A 23,645-nucleotide genomic window follows, 5' to 3' on the forward strand; every position below is an offset into this window, starting at 1 on the left:
ACACAAGACACACACACGACGTACACACGTCACGTAAACAACATGAACGGGGGAGAGAGAGGGAGGAGAGCAGTAAATCCAACCTCTCAAGGACCGACGACGAAGAGAAGAAGACTCTATACCAAAGAAAAAGACAATAAATGTTTTCTTTCTTGGACAAACCATCATTAAAGATCCTGTTTTATTCTCTTCAAATAGTATATTATAAATACAGATTGACTAACAAAAACTGCACATCTAATGGGTGCTTGAAATTCAAGGATAATTTACATATATGCAAATAAGATAATTTACACAGATGACAAAATGAAGATACAAGACCTGATATCTGTATGTTTTTCTCTTAAAATTGACGTTCAAAACAATCAAACTTATCTAAATGGTAGTCTTACACATAATCACAAAAACTGATCGATAATCTATAAGCAATGAATGACGTCATAATGATGTCACTGAATTCGAAGAAAATCTCAATTAAATACTGTGCACATCTTTGTTACATTCCATAGGCAATTACAAACACACACACTAATTAAACGAGTTTCCAAACTGCTTATGATCATGCAACACAATGCCACTTCTTGGTCTAAATACTTATCTATATTCCACATAGGCAAGAGAACATTTTGAAATACCAAATATGGTTATATAATTACTATATTTGGTATTTTTTCGAACAGAAATTGTTTATACAGAACATGAGTTAAAACATATGGAATTCATCATTAAAATTGATCTGTGTCGATAAAGTCGAATCAAATAAATATAAACTACATTATTTATTAACACTGATGTAGTAATTGAACAGTACATTAAAAATGAATTTGAAAAAAATGTTTTTTAGTTATTTTATTGCATGACAAGAGGGCTATACAGTATTTATCAAACACCAAATAAATTAACTTTTGAAACAATAAATTACAGCTTTCTACAAAAATGCATGCAATAAAAATAAAGAAAGTGGATTGCTAAGTGTCATTTACCAAACTTGTGATCAATTATATTTCCAGATGAAATACACATGTGATGAATATACAGATGTTAGTTCAAAACATGTAGTGAAAACACAGGTGTTATCAGCTATTGTTCAAGGTGTTATTACATAATGTGATGAATGTACAGGTATCAATTTAAAACACAGGTGTTGTCAGCTATTGTTCCAGGTGTTATTACACATGTGATGAATATATACAGGTGTAACTTCAAAACATGTGGTAAAAACACAGGTGTTATCAGCTATTGTTCCAAGTATTATTACACATGTGATGAATATATACAGGTGTAACCTAAAAACATGTAGTGAAAACACAGGTGTTATCAGCTATTGTTCAAGGTGTTATTACAAATGTGATGAATATACAGGTGTTAATTCAAAACATGTGGTAAAAACACAGGTGTTATCAGCTATTGTTCCAGGTGTTATTACAAATGTGATGAATATACAGGTGTCAATTCAAAACATGTGGTAAAAACACAGGTGTCTTTAGCTATTATTCCAGGTGTTATTATACATATGCTTGTTAACATCTCTTATATCATTCCAATCTTTACATGCGACCTTAATGAGCTTGGGTAGTTTTTTATAAGTGCAAGAAAGACTATAGTATTGTTCGCAATGATAGAATCTTATGTGAAGAGGAAAACAAATACTTTTCTTTATCCAAATCTGCATAATTAAATCTAAATCATTCATTCAGGCTATGAATAATCATTAGCACCTTACACACAAATTGTTTTGAAACAAAAAAATAAATGAGAAATTTGTGTTCCATCAGGTTTTAAAGTCTTTTAGAACAGCATAAATAAAATAATCATATTTAAATGTGTCATCTGATTTATTATAATTTATTGTATACTTTTAAAATTACAGTTTAATACATATTGGAGATTTTCATGCAAGTTTGTATTTTCCGTACTCAATAATAGGGAGTTTTCGATTTCATGATGTGTGCCAGTTGATTGTCGAGTAAAAAAGTAATTCTGCCCACGAGCATGCCCAAAATGAACTTTTTTTTTACTTGACATATTAGTGGTGTGCAGTTAAAACTCCCTATTTAAGAATTGAAATGACTTTGTATTTTAAACACTGAAACAGATACATCAACTTTAATACTACTATTTCAGACCACACTCAACATTGCTGTGCACAGCAGTATATAACCTCTGTGACCTTATATGCAAATTCTCTAGAAATCTGTTGTTTCTTTAGCTTTAAAATATGTACACGATGTTTTCAATATCTTAAATTAAAACTTTTTGAACCAAATTTTACACACAAAATATCACAAATTGTATGTCTCCTGCGAGACATTAACCAGGCCTAAAATTTTTTTTCTTGCGTATTTTGCGTAAAAACTTTCTTAATATTTATGAAGACATTTTTAATTCTGTTACAAAATCCACTTACATATAAACACACTAATTTTTGAAAAACTACATACATACAAAAAAAAAACATCCGAGAAGCCATGAATTTGTAAGAAGCATAGGCACAACTGCTTTTCTGTATACTACATTTGTACAAAGAGGGGTGAAAATCTAGCAAACAATAAGAGTTCTCTCTGAGCCAAGAACCACATTTTATACAAGCATTCTAAACAATGCCGAAATTAATCGGTATTTTCAAATTTAGCTTCCCCAGCCATACGTTCCTTTATTACCGTACGTACCCTTATTACCCTGGGTGGCGGATGTTTGCGAGCGTTGCGTCGATCCACCTTGTCCATCGCTATGCATCTGATGGGGAAGGATGTGTGGTTGTTGCATCATGGGTACAAACGGACTGTGAGTATGAGCATAAGGTGATGGATTTATGTGTCCTCCTTGACCAGCTCCGGCAAGTGGGATGTTGAAAGGTGGCGGAGTGCCATGGAAACTCTTTGAATCGAAACCAGTATGTGTCTTGTTTGTGTATGAAGAACCAGTTAAATCTGATGGCCCAGAAGATGATGTTACAGCTGAAAAGAAAAGAGATGGAATTATACCAAATTAAAGCATGGGATTCTTCAAACGGTTTGTTCATAAAATACAGTAGAACAGCTACTATTAAGGGGACGCATTCCTGTGAAACAAACAAGGGGCAATATGCTGAACACTAGGAACGACACTAATAAGGGGACATTTAGTTGGGTCCACTCTTCACTCAAATTTTAAAACTTGAGTGCAAACAAAACTATTTAGCCTCATCTCTACTACTGTTTAGTAGTAACTTATACTAACAGTATGGCAATTGCCACTGAAGTCTGTAGCATCACATGGAATCATATGCTACATAATCATGCTACACTTAAACATTATAAATAACGGAATATTCACTAACAGACAACTCTCCCAATACCGTACAGTATATCTTTAGGCTGGCCCAATATTACATATCGTTGGGCCTGTCCAAAATTCCCCCAGCCCCTGAAAACAATTTTAATACCATAGTAAAACAAATTGTAACCATTTTGGATAGTCTTTTAAGACTGGTGGTATTGGGAGAATTGGTTGACTATTTTATGACAACAAAACAAAACATTGTTTTAACAGAATGTTAGTAGTCAACAGTCGGACAATTAAATCATGCTAATTTTAAAATAAATATTTTTTATTTAATCATATTAATATAATAACATTTTTATTATTATTATTAGTGACTTTGTTAATATGTTTGTCCTTTGCAAATTTTAGGAAATGCATTTATTTTTTTAGTAAAAATATTAAATAAAATAACACAGACAACACAAAACAAATATCCCAAAGGTTAGCACTGTTAGTTAACAGCAAGATTCTCTTCAGAGATCTACAGTAGAACCTTCATTTTATGTACGGTACGGAACCGAAAGGCTACATAAAACATGGGATTCGTAAAATCCCGGTTGACCTTAAATTGACCCCCTAAATAAGTAGATCGTATCCAAAAAGGCTTTCGTGTTTGCCTACTTTACTTACAGCATGTATGTCGTCACTAGCTAGGTCTATACTATCTAGGCCAGGCTAGTAGGCTTAGCTAAATGTGAGGCCTAACTAGAAAAGTATATGCAGGTTGCACAATGTTTAAATAAAGTGTTATAAATAAGATATCAATGTTCTTGTATTTTCTATCAATAAAATCAGTCGCTGCTGTAGTGTCAGGGTACGTAAAAAAGAGGTTCTACTGTATTCCATACTACTGCATATACTATAGTATTTAAAAGTAATTGGTTTAAAGAATTATTTTGATTTTCACTTTCTTGGCAGCACTAAGTTAAACAATGTTAGTTTCATTCACAGACATGCAATAAATTACCTGAACTTCTTCCCACTGTGAAAAACATGGAAAAAACATGCAAGAATTAGATACCACAGCAAACATTAGTATGATGCTCTGTCTACACTATCAAACTTTATGTGACAAAAAAATGTGATGAGCCATATATGGCCATGATGATGTCATAACACTACCATATTTAAGCATATCACTACCATATTTAAGCATATCACTGCCATATTTGGGCACATCACACATTTTTTGTCAAAACTAGTTTGATAGTGTAGACAGAGCTTAACACATTGAAGTTGGCATATGTATAGTAAAAACATACGACAAACAAACACTACAAATTCTGAGTTTATGTTACATGAACATTGGCTGTGTGTCAGCGTAGCAAACATTTTTATAAAATTTATTTTTTAAACAGGAAATTATCACTTATAATAATAGCACATTAACATTGTTATTAACTACTGCTAGTGTGTGTACATTTATAAACACAGCAGAGAAGTTAATCGTGTAAATTAATTAATATTCAATTCAGTTGTAAAGTGCATATATAAAGCAGTGTCAGTGACAGAAAGGGTGGTAGTAGTTTCTAGATATAGAGAGGTCAATTATTGTAAAATAATTTATTTAAATGTAATAATTTCAACTTAAAACACTTTATTCAAAGTGAAACTTTGAACCCGTCTAGCATAATTGTAAACTTGATAGCCTATTCTCAGTACTAAATCTATAATTTGATTCTGGACAGATGTCAGTTGTGAAGATACAGTAAAGAAAATGACACGCATTCAATAACAAGAACTACAATTTACGTCAGCGGCAAATCCGACCAATTAACTCTACTTCTACTTCGTAGTAGTTAAAATTATCATCCTACTGATGCAATAATCTAGTTGTAAAAAGCACATAGACTTTGTACATTGTTGCCAATATATATGTGAGGGCATGTGTGGTGGCGGCAGTGTGTTGGACATTGGATCATTGATCGTGAGATCTAATTTTCGCTGCATTGCTTGTATCCTTAGGTGGGTACCCGGTTAGATCAAGACACAACTAGCTGCATTATGGGAGTATGTTTCCATACGCGTTTGTAATAATGTGCTACATAAAGCACCTTTAAGCTTAATTATTCATGAAAAGGGTGCTATCGAAATGTTGTAATTATTATTATTATAATATACAAAAGCCCTACAAAAGAACAAACAAAATACATAAGAAACAGTAATTTAAAAATTATTATTCATTTTTAAAAACCCACCTGAAATTACCACTGAAAATACATTAATTAGAATATGGTTATCAGCTTACCTGTATTTTTACTTTGTGTTTGCGAAACTCCTCCATACCCAGTTTTGAAATCTTGTGTCGCTGATAGATCATCATAACCTAAAAAGAATTACATAATCACAAAAGAATTTATAATTTCGTAGAAAATTATAAATTTATATTTTCAAGTCGAGATGAACATAAAGTACTAGCATGTTATTTAAATAGACTATAAACAGAATTTGAGCTTAAATCATTTTGTTAGTTTAATCTCAATCAGAAAATACAAAAGTATTCCTCAAAAATTATTCAGAAGAACGAAAGTATATAAATACATCATATTGAGATATTGTTTTTTATCTAAAAAAATTAATATTAAAATGTATATTTTTTTATAATTATGCAGATAAGAAAGTTTTTGCTAGATCTGCACAAATTTTATATTTTAAAAAGTGACATTGTAGGCCTGTTTCTAGAGGTTGAACTGTATACTGTCTACACTATCAAAGTTTATGTGACAAAAAAATGTGATGTGCCCATATATAGACATGATGATGTCATACCACTATCATATTTGGGCATATCACTATTATATTTAGGCACATTACACTATCAAACTAGTTTGACAAAAAAAGTGTTGACAGAGCTTAAGGAACACAAAACAACCATTACATACCTGTGGCAAATGTGGTATGAGAATTGTGTTGGCCGTATGTGCTATGTTGAAAACCTGTGTGTGGCGTAGTTCCAGATTGTGATCTAGTTGCTTGGGGAATCTGCAAAAAAAGAGAAGTGGCAATACAGTTTTAAAGCAGATAAATAATATACACATTAAATTATGTAATTATTGTGCAACATAACCTTTATGACAATATGATAATTCTCACCATATTTGTGGGAAACATTGCCGCAGCTGGCGTATACTGTAATCCTGGGACTGGGCCTGCCAATCCTGCCGGATAAAATGGGAACCCTCCATAGCTGTAGCCGGGAGGAACTGTGGGGTGGAATGATGGCTGCTGTTGTGCTGTTTGTGTTTGGTGATGATTTGTTTGTCCTGAAAATAAATAACAAATACATTAATTATCCACATTTCAGTGTTGAAAAAAACTCTCTGTACAAATATTCACAATGTTGTTTTCGTGGTCCATTCTAAGGACCATACTACTATGTACTATATTATTTTATAACACAAAATAAAACATATAGAAGAGCAGTTCAAATAGGAAATTTAAATTTTTTTAAATTTATTAATTAAAAAAAATGTAGGGCAACAAAATTTACCTTGTTGTTGTGTTTGTTGCTGTGTTGCTATTGTTGCTACGGGAGATGAGGCATCCGTCCTTCCAAACTTATTTGCTTCCGTCACCGAGTAAGGTGTAGTGCCTAAGGAACCTGCATCACGACCTGCAGCCAGCGCCGCCGTCTGCTGTGGTTGAAACTGAAAAGAATGACATATTTAAATATAAGACTTTGATGATCATGTTGGGCATTGAACCACACGGCTACTCCTAATTGTTTTACATCGACAAAATCTCTATTAATAGACCACTGTGTTATTTAAAATGTAATGACTATGATGTCAAATAATGTAATGTTATAAACCAGCTATGTTTGTCAGTGCTACACTGATAATGAGATCATCAGATTTCAGAAAAATGCGCAATTTTTATCATCATCCAAACATACCTGGCATAACATTATTAAGTTTGATTTAATATTTAGCTAACATATACTTACGAGCATTCTGGATTGTAACATCATTGCATCATCAAGATTAAAATATTGTGGAGCCTAGAAAAAAGTAAACTAAATCATGAGAATACAAACTAAAAAAAAAATAAATGTGATGTTCTCATATATGGACATGATGATGTCATCACTACCATATTTGGGAAAATCACTACCATGTTTGGGCACATCACACTTTTTTTGTCAAACTAGTTTGAAAGTGTAGACATTACTTTATACACTAGATAAATAATCAGTATTAATTATAATGGAGAAATACAACATATATGAAAATAATGTGTACAAAGAATTTATAAGAATAATGCTAATCAGATTAAAAAGAAATCCTCACATACAATTTACAAAGTATATTAGGAGACCTCAAACTTTGTCATCATTTAAGCATATTCTATACAAAATATAGTTTTACTATTATTACTACTTACTCTTTACTTAGTTTCAAGGAAAATCATGCACATAACATAATTCTTAAAATGATCATACTATATCCAATTCTAAGCTTTAATTATACATGAATAAAGCAATAAAAAAACAATCACTTACATAAGCATTGACAAGTAGTGGATTATGCATCAGGTACTGATTCGGTAGAAGAGGCGGCATGCCAGGTGGGAGATTTGGTGCAGCTTTTGCTGAAAAAGATAAATAAGCAAAAGGTTGAAAAATCAATTACAGTTAGTATAGGGAAAAGAACATTGTTTATACTGTGTAACTAAAGCTCTGTCTACACTATAAAACTTGTTTGACAAAAGAAGTGTGATTTACCGGAATATGGTAGTGATGACATCATCGTGTCCATATATGGGCACATTACATTTTGTAGACAGAGCTTAAGGCATGGAAGAATCTTTCAAACAATAAAAAACATTTTAATGAGCGTGTGAGTGGTCGCGCGGTTGCGACAGTAATACGTAGCCATAGTGAGTGGAGTTGTGGCTTGGTGGTTATGATGCTTGGCTACCACTCCAAGGGTCCTGGGTTCAAGTCCCGTCACATGTCAGGATTTTTTCTAAGGACAAAATTACAACTCCACTCCCAAAGACTTGTAATAAGACTTTGTTTATGTAGAGCATCTTGTGTATATGTTTGTCTTGTGAACCTCTGAGGGTCGCTAATGATCAGCAATTGCTGGATGGATCACCCTCTTTAAATATGGTTAAAAAAAAAAAACATCAACAAGGGTTCGAGGCTCACTTGCTGCATGGTTTTGGTGGTACAGAACGAGTCTTCTCGGATAAGGACTATAAACGGTTCATGTGCACTTTAAAGAACCTAGTACATCTTTCGAGATCATAGTACTATACTATACACTGGGCCCTCTGGGAGAAGTCTTTGACTGAAGAGGCTACCCAGTATAAATAATAAATAATAAACTTACTTGTTGATGCCTGCGTTGTCCTTGTCGATGAAAGTAATGAGGAATTTGATGAGCTTATGTAACCAAGTGAAGAGGATGAGGTTGTACTGGCCGTGACTGGAGAGACTCCTAATGACGATGCTGATGGTAACGACACTTGCGATGATACCATACCAGACGTGCCTCTAGCTATATGATTACTGTTGTCCAACTGTACAAAATTCAATATATACAATCATCATTTACTGTGCAGAACCTGATTTTTGGTATAGGCGCAAAATGATCCATTCATGTTGATCAAAAAATAAAGCGTAACCAATTCATCTGTCTCGATTTGACGAGTACACTAAGGTAACCCCCATGCTCTGGGTTCTATATGTATTTAGATCTAATTAAATTATTATTTATATATTTTTTTTTTCCTTTTTAATTATAATAATGTAGACACTAATTTGTTCTTGAGCTATGGAGAATTTTGTACTCTGTATTATTTTTTCCGAAATAAAAAATAAAAATGATTATGAGAGAATGCCATTTCCAGTTTATATTAACAATATTTAAAGTAACAAAGTAAAGTAATTAAGAATTATTTATACCTGGATATTCTTTGATATAAATATTTTTGTTTGCCATGAATAATCATCTTTATGAATACCTAGTTATCAAGGTCACATATTCTTTATAACCATTGTTACAGTAGATAGAAATTGACGTACAAAGGTAAACAAATGTACCTACAAACAAAGTTATCTACTACTTACCCTTGTATCAAGTCCCATTTTACTAGATGACATCGGTGAAGTCTGTACACTTGTGTGCGTTGATGCGCTACTTGAGCTCATTTGGTTATTACCACTCAAACCAGTATTCAAAGAACTAGATCCGAGTGCAGAGTGGCTGGTAGATTGAGAAGTGTTCGTCAGACCACCCAGCGCACTGGCACCACCGCCAATACTTGTTGTAATTTTGCTATTTGCACTTGAAGAACTAAGAGACGAGGAACCAAAAGCACTTGTTCCTGTTAGACTACTTGGCACCGAGGTGTTTAATCCTGAAGGAACCGTATTAGATAAGCCTTGATTATGGCTTCCAGGATTGATGCCTTTGCCATGGGCACTTGATGGCATGACAGTGTTCAGCCCTGAGACTGATCCCGACCCTGTGTATGAATCTGCTTTGACTGTAGGTCGCGAGTTGGCTAGTACACTCGCCCCTCCTGATGATTGGTCACTATTGCCATAAGAATTCTGACTCTGCAAAAATAAGTCATTGATTGATATAAACTTAATACTGATAATACATGGAAATCCACATTTCTTTGCTTAGAGGAAATCCATAATTATTTGTTTCAAATTTAAAACAAAAATTGATTTCACTCAATCAGTGGATACAGGTATGTTCCTCAATGTTTATTCAGAAGAACGAAAGTATTGATAACATCATTTTGAGTGATCATAATAGAATTTTCTTTTCATAGTGCAAATTAACACTAACAGAGAAGTAGCTATAGAAAGCTAACGCTCTGTCTACACTATCAAAGTAGTATGATGTATATATGGTAGTGATATACCCAAATATGGTAGTGATATGACATCATTGTGTCCATATATAGGCACATCACATTTTTTTTGTCACATAAAGTTTGATAGTGTAGACAGAGCTTAAGGCTAGGTTCACATTAAAATTCAATAGATTCAAGCTTGTAGGGTGATAACTCACCGATCTTGAACCAAGAGATTGAGAGCCAGTAGAATAACCAGTTGCAGGCTGATGAAGAGCACTCGTTGATGAGAGCCCACTGGACGATAAGGTGGATGCGGCAGTCCTTGGCATTTGCGATTGTTGGTTAGCTGAGTATGCGTCAATAGACCCTTGGTTTTGCGGTTTCTGTGGGCTCATGTATGAATTTGGCTTTAAATCATTCTGATTTGGCAGAGGAATAGCAACTGGAGTTTGTATCTGTGAAAAACAATATTGATTTTTTAGTAAAAAAATATGTTACCCATAAAAATACCATTTGAATTGAGAAACAAACAATAAATGTTGTTGCTACTGTCAAATGCGTATCATTGTTGAATTTTGGTGGGGTTTCTTTTCACATATAGTGCCAAGGTGAAGTTGATTGTTTAAAGGTTTGCATGGCTAATAAACACTAGTAATGTTGGGTTTGCAGTACACCATGTGTTTCCAAAAGGAAAACGGAGAATGTCTCAACGTTTTGGATGTTAAAAACACATTCTCTAGAAGCAAATCTAACTTTTCTATTTTCTTTAATTTTTATAAGCATTAATACAAATGTATTAATTACCTTGTTTTGTGAGGTCTTATCTGTAATGGTTGTTTGTTCAAAGCCAAATGGTATGTGCACTTTCCCGGCATTATTTGTTGAGTATGACGTATCGCTCCTCTGAGACGGGTACGCATAACTACCTGATACACTATTGTCTTCAACACTAGATAAACAAACGATATTAATAATAATGGAGAAATACGACATACATGAAAATAATGTGTACAAAGAATTTATAAGAATAATGCTAATCAGATTAAAAAGAAATCCTCACATACAATTTACAAAGTATATTAGGAGACCTCAAACTTTGTCATCATTTAAGCATATTCAATACAAAATTGATTTTTACTTATTTTCCTGAATTGAACATTTATACAATTATAAAACCATACATATTTTCATACCATGATTTAAAGCAATATAAATAATAATAATAATGAACAGAGTGAAAATGATAGAGAGATGAAATCAAACAATATTTGGCTACGCCTACTGGTATGAGGGAGTAAGACCTCTGGAAGCGTCATGCAAAGACATTATTATTATTCAGGCAAAAGATACATTTTACAAAATATAATACAAATCAACAAAGGAGAAAATATAAAATCATAGTCAATAGCTGCGAGGAATGCACAAAAGTTTATCCATCCGGTAATTGGCGAGTTTGTGCTCGCTGTTGGACGAGTATGAAATAAAAAAATAAAAAAAAGCAGCCTAAGCCACTGTCACCAATTAGGTGTACCTCCATTGGTCCAGCAGTGGACCGACCATGGGCCTGTTCAGTCTTAGTTATTTACCTGGGATAAGTTGGTTTCAAGGGCCCAGGTATAATCTTAACTTAAATGGGGTTTAAGTAGTGTAATCTTACCTATAAACTGCTTTTTGCGTTATTCCTGGTGGCATTGAATTACTGACTGGTAATGTTGAAGGCGGCGCTGCTGATGGTACAGATGATGATGATGGTATCGAGATTCCAATGCCGAATCCTGATGATTGGTCACTATTCATGTCCATAACACCAAATTGTACATCCAATGCTCCAATCCCACGAGTTGACCCTGGCATCTCTACTGCTGAGGCCGGAATCTGAGAAACATGAATTAGATTCACTCATTTTTGTATAACGGCTGAAAGTTGTTATTTCCATAAAAAAGAAAGCAAACTTTTAATCCATTTAAATTGTAAACCAAAATAAAAATACACCAATATATAATACTATGAAAATATCAAATAAAAAGTTGAAATATGAATTTTGTGATTTTTATTTATTTTTTTCTTTAAACTGGTTGACCTCTTCAGTACAAGACTGAAAGACTAGTGGACAACTTAAAAAAACACAAAATGAAAAAAAATAAATAAAACAAAAACTATCTATCTAGCAACTTGTATTAATTACAGGTTTTGATCAACAATCACCATGGAGCACAAGAGAATTGCTTGTATCAGATATGAATGAAAAGATGGTATCATGATAACCATGGAGATGATAGGTTTTCAAATGAGGTGTCAGAGGTTATCATCATTTACAAGCAATGATCTGACTTTGATGATAGTGATCATGACAGTACTGATAACAATCATGACAGTGATAATGGCGATTTTAATAAAACACTGATAATCATGTTTAAAGAATGCATGCAGACAGAGTGCACATACCTTTGATGGCGGAGGCAGTTTCTTTCTTGTTGATTTTACTTGGTTAGAAACCGGTGTAGGCCGTTGCTGCTGAATTCCTACTTGTTGTACGGGTACAACAATCTACAAAATAAAATGACAGTGTTGCTAAATAAGACATTCCAAAAATATTTTAATTTACTAAAATAACACAGTAGAACCCCTATTAAGGGGACACCTTCCGGACCGAACAATGTATACCGCTAATATGAGTTTCTCCTGAATAGGTTTGGCTGTAGGGTTAAAGCATATATTTCCTTTTGTTTTTTTCCCCCACAGGAAAGCGTGTCCTATAAGGCGTGTCCCAAAATAGGGTTCTACTCTATCTTCTTGTAGTATTTGTTGTATGTTGAGTCGAATATGTAAGCTTTTAATTTTGGTGTGATTTACTGTATAGGTTAAAATTAATATGGTATTACAAATAACAATTTACCTGGTCAAGTTGTTTATTTGTGTGTGTCTGAGACTTCATTTCTACAAATGGTGTAAAGACATCCGTTTGCGGCCTTGATGGTTGAATTGATTCACCTACTGATGGTGAAGTAGATGACATCGAACCAGGTACTTTGCCTAACAATGTTGCCAGATCAATGCTATAACAAAATGACATCAATAATTAATATCATATCTTTTGTTTGAGGCTCACTCGCACCATGGTTCTGGTGGTAGAATGAGTCTTCTTGGATAAGGACTATAAACCGTAGGTCCAGTGTGCATGTGCAATTTAAAGAACCTAGTACATCTTTCGAGACGAGTAGGGGGTTACCCCGGTGTACTAGTTCACACACAGCCACTATCACAAACTTGTCATATATATACACTGGGCCCTCTGGGAGAACAGTCTTAAACTGAAGAGGCTACCCAGTATAAAGAATAAATAATACGTACATATACTATATAAAATATATTAATAAATCCCTTCTAATAAACAAAACTATGCTCTAAAATTGCTTGTATCAGATATGAATGAAAAGATGGTATCATGATAACCATGGAGATGATAGGTTTTCAAATGAGGTGTCAGAGGTTATCATCATTTACAAGCAATCACATGAAATTAATTTTAGATAAACCTAATTTATATGACCTATAGTTAAATTTTTGTAAAACTGTTTACACCAGACATGAAAAAAAGTAATTTGACCAATCACAAGCAATGGATTATTCAAACTGTTGCTTGTCATTGGCCAATGCTTGTGCTGCGCTCGCGTCCTATCGTTACATCCTAATGAGAACCAAGCTGATAGTATGATCTACTACAACTAACCTTTGTGACATTGGTGGCTGAGAGCCCGGTGCCGATATAGTACTTGATACAACTGCAGAATCCATACTAGGGGTGTACACTGGTGGAGATGACTCCTCTTTAAATGTTGAAGAGACTGTTGTACTTGGGGTAAAAACCTGTGATTTGCTTAGCTATAAAACAAAACAATTATGCATTTGTTAAAGATGTATTGTCCCCCAAAAACATGAAAAATGAAGACTTTACATGGGCCACTTTGCAGTTGTAATTGTTATTAAATTCTGTAAAAAAAAAACCAAAAATAATTATTTCACCTATAAAAAGACAAAAGAAATCACTAATTTTAACCAAAAACCATTGTCTCTCAGACAATTTAAGTAGTTTGTGCTTCAAATTATTTTTTTTTTCGATCCAGGTTTTGGTCAAAGTGAATATCTATTATGCAACATTAAAATGGCATATTCAAAACAAAAATTAGAAAAAATAAATGTTAGGGGAACAATATATCTTTAAGGATATTAATTAATGGCAGATACTAATAGGCATATTGATTGGCTTTAGTTGTTTTAACGTGGCAATGAAAATGAGCTTGTATCAGATATGAATGAAAAGATGGTATCATGACAACCATGGAGATGATAGGTTTTCAAATGAGGTGTCAGAGGTTATCATCATTTACAAGCAGCAATATCTACTAAAGAAACCTGAATGGTATAGTGAAATGGTATAATGATTTTCCTACTGATTTTGATTATGACAATAAGTAGAAGCATAAAATGTTGATATAAAGTTTGCGGTACACCACGTATATTAGTTCTGAAAAGAACTGTCAAGTTTTCTTGATTGTCCTCAGGAGCGACCGTTCTCTCCTTTTCAGAACTAATATACGTGGTGTACCGCAAACTTTATATCAACAATTAATTTCGCCATGCAAATCTTCAAACAATATATAAGCATAAAAAGATTGATGCAATTAAATTGAATATACTCCTTGAAAAAAGATCATTAAAATCTTTAGCTATTTGTATTTTCACTAGTATTAAATAACATGCCCTTTGTTGAAATATTAAAAAAAAAAATAAAATATTTATATCAACTTACGTCGCCAGTCCAATCATCAATTCCCCAATCATCAGCTGGTTGGTTTACTGAAGGTTTTGACTTTGGTACACCATCCCACGCTATAAAAAACGTAATGGTAAATATTATATTATGGATGATCAGACTCTTTTGGACACCTTACAAAGAGAGGGGTTTTTTTTCAAAGATTAGCTCTTAAAAGATTTTAAATGATATTGGTATTGATAAATTGTATGATAGTTTAACCATTTTTGGATTTAAAACCTTAATTAAAAGATATTTTGTTTATTTGTTCTCTCAGCCTGTTAGGTTAGTGGATGTTTTTATTTATATTGGCTATGTATTAAAAATAAAATTAAAAGTATAACAGCTTGGGTGAAAATTTATTTTGTTTTTCTGAATCGATACACCTCAGGAAAATATCTACTACTGGTAACTACTCACTTGAAGCTGTGAAATTACTGGCATTGCTTCTACTGTTCCTTAGATCTGATGTTTTTGGTGGATTGGTCCAAACATTATCACCCGGTTTTGCCCCTGTAAATGCATCTCCTTCAAATGTTCTGAATGAAAACAAACAGCGTTTTTCACCATATATTCTATATCACTAAATTTACATGCAAAAATATGAACAGCATTGGGTGTGTGAATACATGATATAATGCATTTGATACTACTGTTAAGCTCTGTCTACACTATCCAACTTTATGTTACAAAAAAAATGTGATGTGCCCATATATGAACATAATGTTATATCACTACTGTATTTGGGTATACCACTACCATATTTCACACTTTTTTGTCAAACTAGTTTGATAGTGCAGACAGAGCTTTAGCAACCAAGCAAAAACCATGCCCATAAATATATGAATATTACTTGTATCAGATATGAATGAAAAGATGGTATCATGATAACCATGGAGATGATAGGTTTTCAAATGAGGTGTCAGAGGTTATCATCATTTACAAGCAATATCCCAAAATGAACACCTTTCGCACCATTACTTTCTATAGTGTGAAAGGTATTAGGACTACAGTACATTATATCATAAATTATGAATGAAATAAATCATAAAATTGTATGTAGTAGAGTTTTCTACACTGTAACATTAAAAGATAACTTACCCAAATTTAGAGTTTGTAAAAGATCTGGAGCTCCCTCTACCTCCGCGTCGTCCTCCACTGCCATTCATGTGGTCTAATGGTAACAACATTTTTAGATAATCAATAAATAATATCATTTTGTATTATATTTTGTACCTATATTCATCAGTATAAATAAATGGTCGCAACACTATCACAAGCTCACACTGGGATATAAGCTAATTAGTCATGTTTGTGTGTGAACAGGCCATTACAATGAATTGAGGTACACGTGTCATAAGCATGTTCAAGAGTTCTGTAGACTTGTATTGAAGTGCCATAAATAATTAATAATAAATTAATTATTATTATAATGAGTTAATTGACTGAAGCACGTACCAAATCTTCTTCCTCGTCCTCTACCAGATTCATTCCTGTCTCGTCGTTCATTGCCGAAACCACCTCGATCATTGCTAAAGCCTCGATCCCCACCAAAACTTTGGTCATCATTGTCTCGACTCGATCCATTTTCTCGACCACGCCCTGCAACAAGGAAATTATCACAAGTTATTAAAAGACACTGGTTCTCTAAAAAGGTGGGTGGACTGTCAAAAATTATAAATTACCTCTTGCCATACGTGGTGGTACTCGACCACGACCTCTGCTCGACCTTCCTTCTCGTGACTTTCCATCTTTAAAATCTTCCCTGTCTCCCCGATCACCACGATCCCTCTTGTCTGACTTTTCTTTAATGTCTATAGTGGAATCACTCTGTTTATTTGACTGCGTGTTTTGTGATTTGCTTTTTTTACTGCTAATGGTTTGCCACTCATTCTAAATAAAGAAAAATAAACATTATTAAAACTTTAAACTCACATTAATAGTTACAACCCACTATGTTAAAACTGATGGGGAATTAATACACTGCTGATCACCACAAATTTATTTTCGCAATTTTATTACTTGTATCAGATATGAATGAAAAGATGGTATCATGACAACCATGGAGATGATATGTTTCAAATGAGGTGTCAGAGGTTATCATCATTTACAAGCAATATTGTGAAATCAGTATCAGGTTTTTTTTAGTGTGAACAGGTATTAGAAACCCAGTTCTTCTAGTACATTAGATATTAACTTATGAATAAAAATATGATACCTTGAATAAGAATTAGTCACTTCCAAGTATGCTAGAAAACAATAGACTTAAAACCCTGAATTGTGAAACTACATTTTGTATGACATGGTATGCTGCCAGTTTAGATTGGGTATTGTTTTAGGCCTAAAAATCAGTAATCTGCAGCATATGGTACGTAAAATGTTATATTTATGTAAATAAAAGTCGTTGTACTCAGGACTAAAAATTCCCTTTGATAAAAAAGTGTACTACTGTACTTACCGAATCATCAGCACTTTCTATTAGTGCTACGATAGCCTGTTCTGTTTGGTAATTACAATCATAAAGGGCTGATAAAATAGCTTCCTCGCTTTTACCAGTGACATCCATAATCTATAAATACAACAAGGTGTCATTAACAAGGTTTTAAATGTGATGTGTTTGTATGTCTAGGAAATGTACTGAGGATGACGGTTCAGCACAGGACATTAAACTGCTTGACCGACTTAAAACTCTGTCTACACTATCAAACTTTATGTGACAAAAAAATGTGATGTACCCATATATGGACATGATGTCATATCAGTACCACATTTTTTGTCAAAACTAGTTTGATAGTGTAGACAGAGCTTTAAACTTTCATTGGCAAAATCTGTTAGACACTTCAGAATCCGATAGACAGATAATCTGAGCTTTCGATTTGTGAAGACCCAAGAATGCCATTGGGATGTGTCGATTCCTCTACACAGTTTTGTTATATTTTAGGCCCAGATGACCAATATGCGTAGGTTGTAGGTCATTACAAATCATTGAATCTTTGTCACAGTAAGAATGAGGGTGTTGCAGAGCTTATTGATCATTATAATTACATCAGTATATATATTATATATAATTATCATTAAATTAAGGAGGCAATTATAATAATGAGATAGTTTGTTACAAAAAATGTTAAAAACAAGTTGCAAATTGGTATTGAAAGCAAGATATCTTTTTATAAATAAATATATTATTACAAAAAGTTTAATTGTACACAGTACCTGTTGAACTTGTTTATTTACTTCAACACTTTTATCACTACCAACATCAGATGATAACATTTGGGCCATTCGTAATTGATCTGGTGTTGCCTGCATCTAAAAACATACCATATCATTAATGAGCTGTACCTAGTTTAAGCTGAATGACAATTACATTAGCGACTGAAGTTGCATGTGGTAACAAGTTTACCTGCCTATATTATGATCAAAATAAACTCACCTTTTTACTTGATGGCGACTCGGAAACTGTTACAGACTTAGCAGCCGTGTGTGTTGTGTTTTTATCTGATGTGTTTTTGTTTTTCCCACCCCCTTTTGTATTTGCACGTGTAGCTCCCATTATTGTTTGTCCTATACAGGTATATACAAAGCAATGTATATACAAAATTAGAATCTGTAAACAAAGACATTCAATTTATTATTGAAAGGGTAATTTACAAATTATACTAAATATTTAGAATATAAAAAGGAATACAATATTGTCAGATTAAAGGATAATTAAGATTATAGTAGGCGAGAAAAAAAATGTTGCAAAAACACTACATGAAAGAGACTTTAAACTTTGAATATTATACTAAAACTGTGAAAATAGACAATCATGTGCGAAGGTTCATCAATACAGTAAGTAACCAATATTTCAAATTAGCTACTCTCGCTGCGATTGGGTACAACCTTTATAACACCCAATAAAAACAATTTAAGTCGCAATGCACTAATTGGCTGAGGTCCAGAACCTGAAAAATAGCCAAATAGCCATTACATTAGAAGTGAATTTCATCATTGTGTCCAACTTGCAGAACCTAAAGCTGTCTTCACATTATGTCTGGAAGTAAACTTGATTGACCTCTACGATTGGGTACATTATTTATAAAACCAATTAAGATCGAAATCTTCACATTAAAGGTGGATTTCCATTAAATGTAATTCACAGCTTTCAATGTCTGAAAAGTTTCAAGTAAACTTTATTGGCTACCTTTAATTCTGATTTTAGAATTCATGTTCACTTCAAATTATTTGTGGAACAATCATTGGTTATTGTGTTGAAAAATGAATTATTATATTAGTTAAGATAGACAGTCAGTAAGCAATATAATGTTTAGGCTAGACATTCATGTCTAGGGATTATAAATAATGATACACTCCAAACAAAAAGCAGCTCCTTACAGTTTTTACTATGTTCATGTAGAGTTTAAGCATAGAAAAATGGAGTTAAGCTGATCCGAATCAATTATTGGTTAAATCTACCTCCTGTGACGTAACTCTGATATCTTCGATAGGTTTAAACTATTTCATTATCCTAGTATTAACTTTAATTGCGAATTTCAGAATGTATCATTAGACAAGCGCTACAATAATATTCCCAAGATACATAGAATATATTGGATGGTTTTTTTTAAAACACAGAACAAGCTACAGTAAAGCGCAAGAGCCTATACATTTATACCCACATCCAATAAGTTGTAAGGAGCTAAACCTAGGATAGCCTTCTATAGGACCTAGGTAGGCCCTCTCTTTTCTCCTGACTGAATGAATGGAAAAAATGTTGCCTCATCAAATTTAATTTAATCAAATTTAATAAATAAATTTGTCTGGCCTTCCTCAGCAAACTTTAGCTCATTATGCTGTTGAAAATTATCAAAAATTCTATCTATAATTTGTGTATTGAAAAAAATAACCCAACAAAAATGTGTATCCTGTGCTGTGTGCAAATGAAGACGTAGGCCTACCACACCAACCCACCTCACTCAGCTGAGCTGTGAAAGGCAGACAAAAACATTCACAAAACGCAGCCATGTGACGAAATGCGGTTAACTTTGTATACGATTATAGGATAAAATATTCAATATCTTTGTTATTTTGATACATAACCTTAATTTATAAGCATATTATGATTCTTCAAACATTTGAGAATTATACAAGCACTAAATAATGTTTAAACAAATTTAAGGAAATAAACAAACATAATGTGAAAAAATTGTCTTTCTAAACCTTACCTGCTTCTCACAAAACTCACAAAAGCATTATCACGTGACTAATCTACAGCCATTAGCGCGGGCGCACTTCCGGGCATGACGTCATATGTATGACCTCTATGTTTTGACGTTGTTACCTTTATTCATTGATACTGTGTATAGGCCTATTCATAGTCTATGATACATTAAATAATACATTCACATTAAAATGAGCAAAAATAAAAACCAATGAACAAGAATATAGGCATATGTGTAATAAGCAAACCGAATGCAATTAAATGTTTTTAAACTTGGGCAAGTTTTACAGCGTAATATAATTCGCATTAAATTTAGTAGGCCTAGGCCCTATGTAAATTGTAAGTGAAACGTAAAAAAAATATATCTAAATAAATTGTCATTGTCATCTTTTTACTGCTGTTTATGCCTACTTTATTTTGAATTTAAAACTACAACGTAAAATTAAAAAATGCCCACATAAACAGTACTTTTTCAACAGTTTTTTTTCTTTTTATCTCTATCTTACATCATTCAATCCTATATAAATTAATTAATAAACATGTTTTAATTGCACAATGTGTGAGAGGCATACAAATAATTACACTGAGGAGGTGGGAAACATGGATTGTCGTTGTCACGTGTTCTATATACTCAACCACAGACATCATGGACCTTATTATTATATAAAGAAAGGAGGGAGCGAAGTACGTCTTATTTTTCGTCGCCTTATTCTGTGTGTGTGACGTGTGATGATTGTAATTTTGTAGATATCGCCCTCAATATGTTCTCCAACACGCAGTGCGTAGTATCGTACCAACACGAAAGATTGTGTTTATTCTGATATATTCCTATTTCTCATTAGACGCCAAGCGAAATAGGCCTATATACAAACCCCTTTTTAAAACACACCAATGGTCATTGAATCGTGGTAGGCAACCGTACGTCTGAACAGAGTTCTGAAAATGCAGAAAGTGGATTGGAATACAATATAATGAGTTTAAAGTGACAGTCGCAACTATTGATTTTCACATCTTGATGATTACTCTTTGATCACTATCATCCTGCGTAAAACAAAACCCTCACCAAATGAATTAGTGCCCATTGTATACATTTTAAAAGTTGACTGTCGTGTAGTAGTCAGATAGACCTACTGTTAACTCTCCCAATAAAATAATTTTCTTGATATGAGGTCCAAAAGGTCCCAATTTTTTACAGTTAACCGTACTATAACCAAAATAATTTTGCTTCATGAAGGCGTTTCAATCAATCGATCAATCAAGGAAGACACACGCCGAGTGCAGGTTGGTTTTTTGTTTGAATGGCCTACACATCTATTAGTATTTAAAAGACGCCGTTTAGAAGATCGATCGTGTATAAAAAGGGCAAAAAAATGTTTGATGGGTGTTCCTGCACTCCCTTGTGACCCTTTGAATTGTTTCAACAAAGTGCATTCAGGGGGTGCAAACTGGGAAGGTGTGAGAATTGCAATGAAAGGGAGGACAATTATAGCACTAAACACCGGTTCTCGTCAGATCATCACCGAAGTTAAGCAACGTTGGGCCCGGTTGCGTTCTGGATGGGAGACCGTCTAGAAATCGCGGCGGGTGCTGTATACTGGAGAGCGATGGTGTAATGGTAATATCGGATAGAATGTAAAGCCGTTGGTTCCGTGTACCCAACAGTGCACGTTAAAGAACACACTAACACGATTGCAAAATTACAAAGTGGGAACGGATTATTTGTAGCGATGGAAACGCAAATCGTTGTATTAGCATTTAAGCTAGCAGCTCATGTTTATTTAGAGCTAGATAAGCTGCAAATATGAAGTCAACTGTACAAATTCTATAATTTAATGATTATGGCCTTCGATCAACCAGTGAGTCGTACCGGATCACGGTGCCTCTGCAGCAAAGGAACCAGGTGGGGGACAGGTAAATTTCAACAAACAAATCAGATATAGGCCAGCCTAGTTTAAGTTCACAATTGTTAACCCCACCACACCTTTCCCCACCTGAAACCACGACTGATTTGAATGTGAGGGTATAACGATAAACATTGACGGCGAATAGAACTAGAATGTGTCAGGCATATTGGTAAGAGACTTCTTACTGTTGCTTTGCGCGTAAAGTGGGCCTATGAAAAAAAGTGCAAGTTTAGCTTCTATTCCTAAAGCTTGATTCTCACTGGTACGCAACGCAAGGACGACGTAAGCGTAACTCAATCGAGTTGACCAATGACGACCTACGGTTTGAATAATCCATCGCCTGATTGGTCAACTTGCGTTGCGCCTACGTCCTTGCATTGCACCCTAGGAGGGGAAACCAAGATTTAAAGCTCTATCTACACTATCAAACTTTATGTGACAACAAATGTGATGTGCCATATATGGACATGATGATGTCATATCAGTATCATATTTGGGCATATCACACTTTTTTGTCAACTAGTTTGATAGTGTAAACAGAGCTTTAGGCGTCATTGACCTCTTGTTCAAGATTTTCTGACGACGACGTTGCAAGTTGTGACGATAATTGTATCCCCCGAGTCGTCATCAAAATAATGTAATAGGTACGTACAACTTCAGAATGTTCACAAATATAACTAGTACAGTTCAATAATATAATATTAATATTATTACAATGTATTTTATTTTGATTTAGCTCAATCAAATAAATATTGTATGCATAAATACACTGTTTACCGCGTAATTATATACTGAGTAGGCCAATTAGCTAACGAAGTTAATATTGAATTTAATTAAACTGTCAGAGAGATTTGATATTTTATATCCTATCGTCTGCTTTTTCGAATACATTAGGCCTACGCAACTCATAAGTGGAATAATTTTGCATAAATGGATCATTTGTTGGAATCATTAATGAAACTGTGCTGTTGTTGTCTGCAAACATTGATACTGTATTCCCAAACCATCGACATAAATGGCCATTACTTCGCAACCACAATCACAGGATCGGAACAACTGCAGCCATCGTCGTCATTAGCGACAGCGGGCTTTTCATTCAGGAAGAAAACGGTCTGATTTATACAAAATAAATGCGTATATAGGCCTAAGCCCAGTTATCCACCTTCTGTTCATCGGGATTCAACATTCTTCGTCACCGTCCCGAAACGAAAAGTCACTGTGCTATTCCTTCAATCATAGGGCCTCTCACACACTCTACAATACCCATAATCACATACATTGTAATTTAAATTTAATTTCAAATTTACCACGTCCATGGCGTCACCAATTTTTGCCATTGTAATGGATGTCATGACCAAAAAATAGGCTAACTACAGTGCTCCGTTGCCCGAGAACACAATTCAGCTGGAGCGGGCAATTGTGCCGATCGCGCCGTAGGCCTATATCTCCTCCTCCGTTCGTACAGTACACCCTTCCCCTTCCCAGTATTAATTAGGCAATCAACTCCCCTGATCGTTGTCTATATTACTACTCATCATTTATAAAAATCATCACAAATAGATAGTTAGGCCTAGATGTTACATTTATGTGTCTCATCAATTTT

General features: G+C 33.9%; 1 protein-coding gene and 1 long non-coding RNA gene across 3 annotated transcripts; both read right to left on the reverse strand.

Moving 5' to 3' along the window:
• Nucleotides 1–143: 143 nt before the first annotated feature.
• On the reverse strand, nucleotides 144–1,327 carry LOC144854739 (uncharacterized). Its single transcript, XR_013614673.1, has 2 exons — nucleotides 372–1,327; nucleotides 144–340 (listed from the first exon to the last, which is right to left on the reverse strand). It is a non-coding gene; the product is annotated as an uncharacterized LOC144854739 (long non-coding RNA).
• Nucleotides 1,328–1,816: 489 nt separating this feature from the next.
• Nucleotides 1,817–20,165, reverse strand: LOC144854738 (uncharacterized). 2 transcript variants are annotated; one of them, XM_078712701.1, is made up of 25 exons: nucleotides 20,143–20,165; nucleotides 18,369–18,542; nucleotides 18,149–18,244; nucleotides 17,394–17,504; nucleotides 16,621–16,828; nucleotides 16,394–16,537; nucleotides 16,037–16,109; nucleotides 15,356–15,474; nucleotides 14,933–15,012; nucleotides 13,853–14,004; nucleotides 13,019–13,178; nucleotides 12,568–12,669; nucleotides 11,780–11,997; nucleotides 10,927–11,071; nucleotides 10,338–10,577; nucleotides 9,380–9,871; nucleotides 8,640–8,829; nucleotides 7,805–7,893; nucleotides 7,250–7,303; nucleotides 6,794–6,950; nucleotides 6,397–6,566; nucleotides 6,186–6,285; nucleotides 5,552–5,629; nucleotides 4,271–4,285; nucleotides 1,817–2,957 (listed from the first exon to the last, which is right to left on the reverse strand). In XM_078712701.1, exons 2-25 carry the CDS (start codon nucleotides 18,486–18,488, stop codon nucleotides 2,629–2,631), a joined length of 3,642 nt encoding a protein of 1,213 aa, XP_078568827.1. In that variant the 5' UTR covers nucleotides 18,489–18,542; nucleotides 20,143–20,165; the 3' UTR covers nucleotides 1,817–2,628. The 2 variants fall into 2 exon arrangements, with proteins under 2 accessions (XP_078568827.1, XP_078568828.1); XM_078712702.1 differs by lacking the exon at nucleotides 4,271–4,285.
• Between the last annotated feature and the right edge of the window lie 3,480 nt (nucleotides 20,166–23,645).

The sequence above is a fragment of the Antedon bifida genome, chromosome 10 (assembly GCF_963402885.1).
Source record: "Antedon bifida chromosome 10, ecAntBifi1.1, whole genome shotgun sequence".
NCBI lineage: Eukaryota > Metazoa > Echinodermata > Crinoidea > Comatulida > Antedonidae > Antedon > Antedon bifida.